Source organism: Antechinus flavipes, chromosome 5 (assembly GCF_016432865.1).
Source record: "Antechinus flavipes isolate AdamAnt ecotype Samford, QLD, Australia chromosome 5, AdamAnt_v2, whole genome shotgun sequence".
NCBI classification, from domain to species: Eukaryota; Metazoa; Chordata; class Mammalia; order Dasyuromorphia; family Dasyuridae; genus Antechinus; species Antechinus flavipes.
In genome coordinates this window covers 58,231,894-58,245,002 of record NC_067402.1, presented here as the reverse complement: position 1 = coordinate 58,245,002, position 13,109 = coordinate 58,231,894, and the positions used below count along the sequence as shown (strand labels likewise).

Below are 13,109 nucleotides of genomic sequence, written 5' to 3'. Positions count from 1 at the left end.
TAAGTACCCCTGCAAAAACTGGAAGAATTACCAGAGTTGCTGCTCATTTCCTGTTATTTTTCTAACCTTTATCAAATTACGTGTTCTGCTAAGATGGGAAAATTAACCTTATCATGTTCCTGTTCAGCTTGGTCGGAGAAGTCTGGATCCAAAATGAATCAGATTTCCAATTCTTCAAAGTGCCTAAGCATTTTGGATGTTCTATGAGGCACGGGTCGGGTTCTGGGAAAGCAGAGCGAGCAATGAGGCAAATAAGAAAACAGGAGGGAATAGGAAGGGGAGAGGAATCTGGAGAATTTGCCTCAGAGACAGGGAAGAAGCCTCAGAAGAAAAAAGAAAAAAGAGCTTTGTAGAATGAGGGGAGAACTGGGAAATCACAAAGCACAGGAACTGAGAACCACCTTAAACTGTAATTCAACCTCTCCAGCAAATACGAGGATGAGTGGCAGTGGTGGTAGAGAGGAAAAGTCCTATTCGAGGGGAAAGGACTACATTTCCCACGAGACAGCGTACAAGCATACAACTCCCATCATTCCACCTACTTTCTCTCCCTCTCTCCTCCTCTCTCCCCCTCTCTCCCCTTTTCTCTCTCTCCTTTCCTTCTCTCTCCTTTTCTCTTTTTCTTTCCTCCTCTCTTCTTCTTCCTCTCCTTCTCTCTCTTCCCTTCCTTCCCCTCTCTCCCCCCCTTCCCCCTTCCTCCTTCCCCTCTCCCTTTCCCTCTTTCTCCTCTCACTTTCTGTCTTGTTTCTTTCAAATTCCAGAATGGTAATTCAATAAACTTTCCACCTTGGATCCACAATTCTGACCCCCAAATGCACCCTGCATATACTACCCAGCCTTAAGCTCCGTGGTTATTATAGGTGTGATTCTTTAAAAATCGGTCCAATCAAGGTCATTATTGCTGGAGGGAGTTGGGATATACTCTTTGCCGGGTAAATAACACCTGATTTATCACTTTAAAAAACATCCTCCTAGCCTGCCCCGGGAGTCTTAATGAACTTGGGTTTGGGGGGCCTGGGAAGCTAGGGAAGAAGCGAGCGACATAAAAATGAAGGCCCTAAAAGATCCGGGAAAGGGAAAGGAAGAGTGTTAGGGGAGGGTGTGCCAAGTATTTGACTAATTCCTTCAACTTCCCGCGTCCATTCAAGATTCTCAGCACAGTTTGGGAGGTGCGGGGGCGGAGCGGGAGAGAGGCCGGGACCCGGAGCCCTTCGGCTGTCTTCCTGGGGAGGCCGGCTCTACCCCACTTCCGGTCCTGTCAGCCTCTCTTGGGGTTGCTAGGAGACGTGATATCACCGGAAGCAAGACTCCTGATAGGCTGAGGCAAGGAAAAGGCACGCCTCTTTCCTCCCTCAACACCCGCCTCCCGGCCCCCAGCCTAGCCCTGCTGGCTCCCCCAGCCCCTCGGCCTGGCCCCAGAGTAAGGGTCCACGGGCAGTAAGAGCGTGGGTGTCCCTCCCACGTCCCGGACGCCTGCAGGCTGAGCCGCCTCATCCCGCGCGTGGCGGTGTCCGGGTCTGACGTCTCTGTTCTCCACCACCGGCGCGCCCGCCACGTCCGCGCCCGGGTTCTGTCCCCAGCCGGGAGGAGGCCGTCGCGCGGCACAGCGTGGCTCGCGCGGAGCTCCGTGCGTGGAGCACGAGAGAGCCGGCACGCGCGCGCGATGACTGCCGCTTGCCCCTGGCTCTGGCGACGGCAGCTGCGGCAGCTATTGCTGCTGTTGCTGCTGCTGCTGCAGTCCGTGCCCGCCCGAGGTTGGGAGAACGCGGACCTGGAGCTGTTTGACCTGGTGGAGGAGGTGCAGCTCAACTTCTACCACTTCCTCGGCGTGCAGCAGGTAAGTGGGGCCCCGTAGGCGCCCCCCGGTGCTTTTTCCGCGCCATCCAATCCCGGGGTTTTCTCGCGGACCCCCAACCCTGCCCATGCTGCCACGTTCTAGAGCTGGGAGAAGCTAGGTATACGTGGGCAGAGTGGGAAACCCTTTGCACCAGGGAACCCTTCGGGTGTCACTTAGCTCCACATTTCTGGATAAATAGGGGATCCCCTTTCTCTGGCAAAGAAGAACCTCTCTTTCTCGATCCCCGCAGGACTTGCGTCCCCCGGTCTCTTCTTCAGGTAGAAAAGCATAGGTGTAGGACCCCATAACCGCACATATCCTTACTGTCAGCCACCCCCTCACTCCTTCACGAACTGAGCTAACTAGGGTCAGCGGTCTTTGCCAAGCATGATCCAGAAGTGTGGTTATCCTATTGCTCACCCTCGTCTTCCCCATATATCCTTTTCCTTTATTCTCCTCTTTCCCTGCTCCCTTCAAAGAAGACTTGAATTAAGTTTTGTTCCCAGCCTTTATTAGCAGACATTTGGGGGTTTCTTTTTTAACCCCTCTAACAGGGTAATTTCCACGTAATACACCTAGGGTTATTTCGAGATAATCTTGGCCAAGGGCACTTTTCTATAGGAACTAGGCATTTTGAGTGTAAGATTATGGGAGCTATGGCATTTTGAGAGAGAGGTTTGTGGGTCTCTTAAGGACCCAAAGTTTCTTGGTTTTAGATAATTAGGGATTACTTTATTTATTTAAATTTTACAATTTTTAGATCTCTCCCTCCCTTCCTGCCCTGGGGAAGGAGAAGATAGGAACAAATTAAACATTCCCCCTCCCCCTCCAAATTTCAGCACTGGTGCCAAAGAAAATCGATAATCCACTTCACTCTTTTCAGATCTTTAGGGTAAAGAGTCTCAGAACTTCCTGAGAAATGGATTTAGCCCACCTGTAAAATCCATTGAAGAGAAAATGTATTTTCTTTTTTTTTTTTACCTCTTTTAAGTGTGGGCAGTCTGAACACATTTTTTTCCTTACATAGGTAAATATAAGTTTGCCTGAACTACCAAACTTAGAATAATTGGGAATTTAATCTTCAAACATTCTGTTTTCATTCCATCATTGTATATATAGCACTTAATTGCCATGTCACCATAAGCTTAACATTCTTTCTTGCAAGAACCATGAAGTGTGAGCATTTCACACTTCAATCCATATGTGCTGGCTGTTATGTAATAACTGTCTGTATGTTTATGGGCTGTCACCCTGCACCACTTATTGCTTCATTTTCAAAGTATATGAACTTTCAATTTACGTAAAAAGTAAGTTATATAAGATCATATTGCTCTTGAAACAAACTCTTAATTTCTAGACTATAGAAAGTTGTAGAATTCATCATAGCTTCTTTAAGCTGTTGCTAAATAGCCTACATTACTTTATGCATCATTTTACATTGTTTTTTCTTTGTCTTTTACCAACAGTAATACCAGAGATAGATAAGATCATATACATATTTTACAAAGGAGAATTCACAAAAGAAAATTGCTGTATAACTCATTGAAAGTATACATTCTTCTGTGAACATACAGAAATGTAAATGAGCAAATCCAATCAGATCTAAGAAAATGGCCTGTCAGTATTTTTAGGATCCAAGTTATATAGTATAATTTAGCATATGGTATCATATAAAATTTCACTTATAATTTTATGCAACTTATTTTGCAAAGTTAATTAGGCAGGGGACAATTTGAAACAGTCAACCATAATGGCAATGATGAGAAAATAAAGAAATATAGACAATTGAGAAGAGATTTGTTTAAGATGGAGGTTGAAACTCTGTAGTAGAGGGAGATAGAAGAACCCAAGAAGAGATTTTAATTGATGGCTTTCCATTGTGATGTCAAGACTGGTAAAATAAAGGAGTAGGAATATTTTTGCTAATTAAGAGGAGGTATTGTCCATAACAACTAATTAAATAATTAACACATTTAAAATTATATCTCAAACTGATTAGGAGACTTTTTGAATTCATCATGACAAACCAAACATTTATTAAGTGCCTACTGAATGCCAGCACTAGCAGTATTGCAGTCTTTGGGTCATCTCTTCAGCTTAGATCTAAATGGGTTCAAGAGAGTGCTTTGTGGAAGTAGTGTCTAAGCTGGCTCTTGCAGAATGGATAAAATTTCAATAGGCAGAACTGGGCCTGTAGTCAGGAAGATTCTTCTTCCTGAAATCAAATCTGGCCTCAGACACTTCCTACCTGTGTGACTCGGGGCAAGTTACGTTACCCTCTTTGCCTCAGTTTCCTCATCTGTAAAAATGAGCAGGAGAAAATGGCAAATCATTCCAGTCAGTCACAACTAAAAAACTGAACAGCAACAATAATAGGGAGAACTGAGTAAGCCTAGGTTCAGCATCCTCTTCCTTTTTAAAAAAATTAATTTTTTTTCTTTCTTTTTTTTTTTTTTACATTTTAAATTCCATACTGTCTTCCTCCCTTCTTCCCCATCTCACACTAAAGAAGGCATCATTTGATGCAGATTTGTAAATATCTGTAAAACCATCCTGTTGATCAGTTCTTTCTCTAGCAATGGATAACATCTCCCTTTCATAGATCCTTTGTAGTTGATCTAAATATTTTTAATACTGAGAATAACTTGGTTGTTTAATTCTTCAAACAATATTGTTGTTAGGACATTCTCTTGAACTTGTTCGTTTCACTTTTCATCATTTCATGCAAGTCTTTACATGATTTTATAAAAATCAAGCATTTCATCACTTTTTATAGCACAGTAGTATTCGATCACAGGTTTAGCACTCTCAAAACCCAGGGTGACTTCTAGTTTGATTAGAAGGAATGTCATGTGGATCTAGAGATCTACAGCTGCAAGAGACTTTAAAAGTCATCATGTCCATCTTCCTTTCCCTCATTTTAGAGGAGGAAACAGTCCTAGAGCAGGACTTCTCAAACTTTTTCCAATTGTGGGACAATTGTTATATACAAATCAAACATTTACAGATAATAAATCATAATTTCCTAACCCTCACATTCAGTTACGTGAACCCATGTGGACTCATGACCCACAGTTTTAAGAAGCTGGGGTCTAGAGAATGACTTGCCCTAGGCAGGGTCAGCATTTGAACCCAACTCCTCTAGATTCCCAATCCATCATTCCACAGGATTATAAATTTGGAACTGGAAAGGAACTTTGTAGTTGTGTAGTTCAGCTCCTTCTCTCACTGTGCAAATGCCATCCTTGAAGCTCAGATTAGCCTCTAGGAAGGGAGGAAGTGCTTCCTCTATGGTCAGAATAGTGTTCCATTAAAAAAGGGTCTGTGGTGTAATGCTGTAGTTTGGTGGCCATTAGAAATCAGAAGAGGCAGATATTACAACTTTCCCCTCAAATTCTCTTTTTTCCACATTCTTGAAATGTAATTTTCTGCTCAGAGTCAATATTGAATCCAGATCTCTTGGCAACTAAACAAAGCACTTAAGGAGACAGAATGCTTAATGTGGTGTCTCTGGACTTCTGTACTAATGAGTTCATCCTTTGTCTCTTCCCAAACCAGGAACTTGACAATAGCACCCTTCTCACCTTCAGCATGTTTCCATCTTTCCTCTTCTTATTTCCTCTAGTAGGTTGCATGTTATATTCCACTGTCCTATTACTGGGGAGCTACTTGCCAAGTCCTCCTAAAGCAGAGATTTGTTATAGAGCTTCAGAGCTATGTATGTATTGGTTAGTTGAGAAGGAGGAATGTGACCGCCCTAGAAAGCCATCATACAAGGACAGATCCTGTCTAATCCTAATGGTCCATAGGTCTAAGAAACCATTTTGGACTTTTTTTTTTTTTCATGGAACTTGACCTGATTTGGGTGAAAGGAGCAGGGATAAGGGAAGAAAAATATGCTTTGACAAAATATTTTTTACAGACAGCCAAAATTTTGGGTCCCTAAGCAATTTTACAAAGGGGCCTCTTCTTTCCCAGGATTTTGAAAAGTTATCTCATCACACACTTTGTGGGGTTATCTCTTTCTCTTTTTAAAGACATTTAGAAAATTAGAAAGATCATTTGTCTTCATCAGCATTTTTTCAAACCTGGTCTCTTTGGAAAGCATGACTTTTTAATATGTTGTGCAGAAGTTGTGGAATACCATAATCCCCCAAGGATTCAAGTTGAGGATCAGCCAAAGGTACAAGTGGACTTTAGTGGGTTGACACGTCTTAGAAATAACAAGAAATGATGGAAGAAAACTTGTTGTAAAGGAGGTCATCAGTCTGGTAACATAGTGGATGCTGGAGAACAAACAGCTAGCCTGAATAGGCATCCTTGGGATGTCAAATGCACATGAGGAAGGCCTGCCAGTATGAATTTCTGTATTGATGAGATCACATAGAAGACCTGGAGTACTCTTTACTACATGCAAAAATGTTGAACTCAAACCATTTTTTGAATTGTACCCTTAATTAGATGCCTGCTCCATCGATTATTTTAGACTACTATTGATAACAATGAGAAATCTACTTAGTTTTTCTGTTTTACTTATGATTCAAATGCTTGGTGATACTTATTCTGACACACACACACAAAAAAAACAACAACCAACTATTACTCTATGATGGATGAGCTTTTGGCAGCAACAAACACTGAATTCCTACAATGTGTAGACTCACCAGACACTGTTCCAGGCCTTGGGGAATTATAAAGTTGGGAGGAGAGGTGCTGTTTTCAAGCATTTGGGTTTTATTTATTTTGAGAGTGATTTGTAGCTTATTTTTCACTTAGTTCAATTTGTATTTTTCAGATACAGAATGTCACATTTTATATTTAGCAGCCCTTTTCCTGTATGACAATGATGCCATGCATAGATATATGAGGAGCTGGGATTGCCCAGTATTGCTTATGGAAAAGATAAAATTGTTTTTTCAGTTGAGTCTCTGTGTGTTCTTGTTCTTTTATATTTTATTCCTCCATTTCTTTTTGTCAATGGAGTTAAAATAGAATAAACTCAGAGTGACTTATGCTAATTGAGAGCAAAAAGTAGAAAAAAATATAAAATAATGTTTGATATTCCCGAATTGTATTTTCTTTGGAATGTCATTAACATGACTATTTTATACTCTTTTTGATGATAGGACTTTATGAAAGATCATATTCTTCTTATGCTGATGGGATTAGATGAGGCTAGGCTTCATTTTCACTGGTTTCCTGATAAGAAAATTCCTGCTATCAATGAAAATTTGTACTTTCTCTGTAATTTGAAGTCTTAGGAAGTTACATGGGACTCTGGTAGTGAAGTAGTTTTCCTAGAGTCAAACAATATGTGACTAGCTGAGATGGATCTCAAATCCAGGAGTTCTAGCTTCTGAGGTCAGCTCTTTACCTACCATTTCACATCACATAAATAAATATTAGGATGAATTTATTTTAGCAAGCATTCTGAACTTGGAGGTGGGAGGAGGCTGCCTGACTGTTAAGTTATGAGAAGCCATCATGTTATCCTTTTTTTTGTATAAATTTGAGTTATATTAAAGTTTATACAACTGACATATCTAATCACTTTTCTGAATAGTAACTTTTTTTACGTTAGCTCATTGGTTGCTCTTCTTCTAATTGGCCATCAAAACTTTTTAGACATCTTTTCTCTACTCTTGAATATGCACCATCAATGTATGAGTTTGGTAGGGTTGCCCTCAATAGGTTATGGGATATAATAGCCATGTCTAGGATCTTAAGGATTATTCTGAGAACAAATTGGAAGTCTCTAAAGTAATAACAGCACACACTGTTTCCAGAAGTGCATAGTGTGCTTGTCAGAATCCCCTAGATTTCTTTTTGTTAAATCCTTAAACTCCAGGTCACATGTTTGGGTGATCTTGAGGAAACTTTTCCTTATAGTCAGAGTAGCCAGAGATATACAGTGGATTGCACCTTTAATTTGAGTTTGATTTATATTTGGAAAATAATGTTGCTATTTTGTTTTATATAGGATTGAGCAGAAAAAGAGAGAAATGGCTAAAGGGCTAAAGAAGCTCTTTCAACTTGAGAAAACAAAGGATGTTAAATTATGATGCAATTAAAATAATAATAATAATAATAACCTTAAAATAATGATATAAGGTTAGCAAAGTACTTTTACAAATATTCTCAATTGGGGGGAGGTAGGCATATCTAGATGGCGCAGTAGATAGAGCATCAGTCCCAGAGTCAAGAGGACCAGAGTTCAAATCTGGCCTCAGATGTTTAACATTTACAGCTGTGTGATTCTGGGCAAGTTACTTAATTCCAGTTGCCTCAAAACAACAACCCAAAAAATATTCTCAAGGTGCTCTTATTACCTCCATTTATAGACAAACAGACTGGGGCAAAAACTGAGGATTAGTGGCTTGCCCAGGGAAGTTCCGTGAGTATGTATGAATTTGAGTTTATGCCTTCTGACTCCAGATCCAGATTTCTATTCACTGTATCACCTAATTGCCTTAAGATGTGTGATTATAAACTGAGACTGAAAATTTCAAAGCAGAAGTGTTTTAAGTAATTACAGCACCTTTGGGATGTCTTCTGTGGTAATGTCTTTGAAGAGGACATCACTCTTTTGTATCTGTGCATTCTGATATATTTTTTAATTATTTAAATGTCCTATTGCTTTGAAGCCACATCTCATTCAACAGATATGGAGAGACTTTTTAGATGATCACCACATAGGAGACCAAGCTATTAGAGTAACTATTTGGGTAATAATGAGAACAGTGAGTATCATATCATTTGTTATGTTGGCTGTGAAGATATACTCTGTGAAAAAGCAACATATTTTAATATAAATACCTTAGTGTATCTATGGGAAACTAGGTGGCACTGAACATAGAGTGTTAGTAATGAGAAATATTCACTTTCCTGAGTTAAAATCTGATTTCAGATACTTTTCAGCTGTGTTAGCCAGGGCAAGTTACTTAACCCTGTTTGCCTCAGTTCCTCATCTCTAACATCTATAATCCACTCCAATGTCTTTACCAAGAAAACCTGAAACAGGGTTATGGGGAAATCAAATCCGACTGAACAACCTCATTGAATTTGTTGTCACTACATCTAAAAGTGTGGATTGGAATCTCTCTGTTCTTTTTTTTTTTTTTTTATGTTAAAGTATATGTTAAATGCAATATATGTATACATATTTATATAGTTATCTTGCTGCATAAGAAAAAATGGATTTAGAAATAAGGTAAAAATAACCTGAAAAGGAAAACAAAAATGCAAGTGGACAGTAACAGAAGGAGTGGAAATGCTATGTTGTGTTCCACACTTATTTCCCATAGTTCTTTCATTGGGTGTAGCTGGTTCTCTTCACTATTGAACAATTGGAACTGATTTGGTTCATCTTATTGTTGAAGAGAGCCACAGCAATCAGGGTTGATCATCATATGGTATTATTGTTGAAGTGTATAATGATCTCCTGGTTCTGCTCATTTCACTCAGCATCAGTTCATGTAAGTCTCTCCAGGCCTTTCTGAAATCATCCTGCTGGTCATTTCTTACAGAACAATAATAGAATCTATCTATTCTTTTTGTGCAATACTAATAGAAAGAGTGGTGACTCCTCCATAGATCACTTACTTGATTCTTTAGAAATCTTTTGGTTCTTTGATTTGACACAGGCTTGTTCCCCTAGAGCTGATATTCAAATGAAATGAGACACTTGCACATCATTCAGCAGTGAACCAAAGAGCTTTACTTGGCCATACCCAAGAAAGTACATTCAATAAGGATCACTTAGCTCAGATAGAATAGACTGACCCCTGGTCACCAGGGCAGAGAATGTGGCAATTTGTCTGACCTTGGGACACCTCACATGGACAGATTTTTTTAATGGCCTTCAGTGACCAAGAGGCTATGTCTGTATGACTTGAGAGACTGAGAGGGCATGTACGAGGGAGAAATGGAGAAAAATATAAGTCTGTTTGAATTAGGAGGAGTCTTAGTGATTGTATGGCTCAGTCTGTTGCCTAATATATAGCTCCCTGGCAGATAATCATTATTTTGGGTATTAGAAAGTTAGTATCTCTTGAAATATCCCACGTTATTCTTCAGAGTTTTTAAAAGAGACCTTTTTTTTTTTTAATATTAAGATGAAAATTGCTGCCATGTAACCTCCACCCATTGAATGAATATCAGCAACCTCAAAAAGTAATGCACATGCCAGTCTTTCAAATAATTGACAACTGTCATTTTGCCCTAAGTTTTGTCTTTTCAAAACTTAGCTGTTCATCATGTGAAGTGGTTTTCAACTTCCTTTGCCATTTTAATCCCCTTTTCTGTATGCATTCTGTTTGTTAAGATCTCTTTTAAAACAAAATACCTTAGAATCACACACAACATACCAAGTCAAAGACTTGACTATCAAAGAGTAAAAAAGGAATTGTTAGATCTTTTATTATTGTCAGCAGCCACTCCCATCAGATAACCACTGAATCAACACAGTGCTCTATGGCTTATAAAGTACTTTACAAATATGATCTCATGGAATTTTCATGGACTTCAACCATATTGAAGTTAGATTAAAGTTGATCATCAGTCAGGAACCCCCAAGTCTTTTCCACATAATTGTTAAGTTAAATCTTTTCTGCCCTGCATTTGACTTAAAAAAAATCAATTGTTTAAGTGTGCAGTACTTTGCATTTGTTATTATTTAAATTTAATGTTAGATTTGGCCCATTGTTTTTGCCTGTTAAGATACTTTTAGATTCTGATTGTGATTCCACAGATTAATTATCCTTCCCAGCTTTGTGCCATCAGCAAATTGGATAATAAGCATAATAATTCACCATACTGTTTTGCAGTTTATTAAGTACTTTTCTCACAACAACTCTGTAAGGCAAGTAATTTTATTGTTATCCTTATTATCTAAATGAAAAACTGACGTCAGAAGGTTTAATTACTCTCCATAATCAGCCTTGTAACATAATGGATAGAATGCTGAGCCTGAAGTCAGGAAGACCAGAGTTCAAATGTGACCTTGCTGGCTCAGCAAGCTCCTGAGTAAGTCTTTTAAACCTGTTTGCCTCAGTTTCTTCAACTGTAAAACAATCTCTTAGAGTTATTGAGAGTTGTGAAAATAAAATGAGATCATATTTGTAAAGTGTTTAACACAATGCTTGACACATAGTAGCTCCTTAATAAACCGACCCTTCCTTCCTTTCTTCCTCCTTTTCTTTCCTTCCTTTCCTCTTTCCTTTCTTTTTTCCTTCCTTTCTTTTTTACCCAGAACTGAACAAAATGCTGCACATGTGATGTAATCACACACTACAACAGAATCCTTGTCATCTTTGTTCTACATACTATGTCTCTCAATGATGACATTGTAAATTTTTTTGACTGTTATGTCTCAGTGTTCAGTTATCAACCATTATTAAGTACCTACTGTATACAGTAGGTCCTGGGGGAGAGAAACAGGTTTTATATAAGCTCTTCAAGGATTTTATAATTTAGAAAGAAGATAAAATGGTAATACCATGACATATATGAATTCCAGCTAGGATCAGGTCAGTTCTGCCCAAAATATCATGCCATTGGGCTATGGGTGATTTATGATTTTGTTCATGAGAGATACATTACTTTATATCTAAAAGACAACAAGTAATTCAATTGCACTTTACAAACATGGCAGTCATGAATAAGTCTAGTAAGAGAGTATCCCTGAGTTGGTTTAATTTCTTTCATGGTTACATCTCAGAGATTTACCATTCACTATTGTCTTTATTTCTGTTTCCATCTCTTGGGAGAAGAAACCAAGTATGACCAGCCAGTATCAGGACCCTAATATATAACTCAGACTTTTCATTAGTAGCCTCTTATTACATGGCCAGCCAGGTTTCCTTTCCTACTCATGTATTACACTGATAATATCTTTTATTCTACTTTCAAGGAAGAAGCTCTCATTGGCAAAATACTGCAACTTAGTTAGGCTCACTTGACATCTTTCCATCATATGCTAAATTATTTGAATTTTTGGTTTTCAAGAATCATGACATTGAGTGATTTTTTTTTCCATTTTTTTCCCAGTCATATAGCATCACAGACTTTTGCAGCATGAAGCAGTTTGAAGTTGTTGAAAGCACTACAGTTTTCTACAGGGAATCCAGCCCAAACTCTTTCTTTTGCTTAATTTCTGACTTAGTTTGTTAGAAGAGAGGAGGAGAGAAGGGGGGAAATTTAGGGGTCATCAACACAGAGATAATAATTTAACTCATTGAGCCTAATGAAATTACCAAGATAAAATACAGAAGTAGAAAAGGTGAAGGTCTAGGACAGAGTCTTGGGGAGGTAGTGGTGACTTATTGTGCAAGAAGATGATGGTCCAACAAAAAAAATTTAAGAAGGAATAGCTTGATGCTTGTATGGCCGTGATAGAAAGAGGATGCTTTAGGATACTATTCAGTTTACTTATAGATGATATAAACTAACCCACATTATCTATCAGTTGGCCCTAGATACAAACTGTGAATCTTCTTTTTGTACTCTGTGTTACTGTAGATCTGACTTATTAACTGTTGTCCACATTCAGCATTCTCTTTCCTACCTCTGTGCGTTTGCCAAGTGGTCCCTCATATCTTTGATACCCTTCCTTCTTACCTCATCCTCAAGATTCCTTTAATCTTGAGTGCTGTCTTCCACAGGAAGTTTTTCCTGATCCCCAAGTTATAGCACATAACCCTCCTGAAATTACTTTGTATTTATTGAACCATGTGCATGTTGTTGTTCCCCAGTAGAGCATAAACCCCTCAGAGGTCAGTACTGTTTTTGTTTTTGCTTTTGCTTTCATATCCCCAACACCTAGTCTAGTGCTTTGCATATAGTACAATTTGAACCCAGATTTCTCCCTGTGTGATCTGGCACACTTCCTCTGTGCCTTATAACTTTCTAACTTCTTTTGATGGGTGATCATCTATATCCCTTTCCTAACTACAATTCTGTTTAAGGCTCTTTATTCTCTCTATTAGTGATGTACCTCTCAGTCCCATGGCTTCAATTCCATTCCACTGTACATAGATGACTTCCATGTCTATAGCTAGCCCTGCCCCAGTTTCTCTCAACAACTTTAGTTCCATGTCACTGATTACCTGTTAAATACTTCAAGACTTGTATTAGAAGGATCTCAACAAGTATACATCCTTCTCTTTATTGTTCTCGTTCTCTCTCTCTCTCTCTCTCTCTCTCTCTCTCTCTCTCTCTCTCTCTCTCTCTCTTTTTCTCAGTCTGCTTTTGTAATCTATTCCTCATTCCCAGA

At 39.0% G+C, this 13,109-nt stretch overlaps 1 protein-coding gene across 1 annotated transcript in view; it reads left to right on the top strand.

The window, feature by feature from the left end:
• Positions 1 to 1,570: 1,570 nt before the first annotated feature.
• The window catches only part of DNAJC1 (DnaJ heat shock protein family (Hsp40) member C1), a 249,587-nt gene continuing 238,048 nt past the window's right edge, over positions 1,571 to 13,109 (top strand). The window contains exon 1 of the mRNA XM_051961314.1: positions 1,571 to 1,837. Within this exon, the coding sequence (XP_051817274.1) occupies positions 1,664 to 1,837 (174 nt within the window). The 5' untranslated portion in view covers positions 1,571 to 1,663. The remainder of the gene's footprint in view (positions 1,838 to 13,109) is intronic.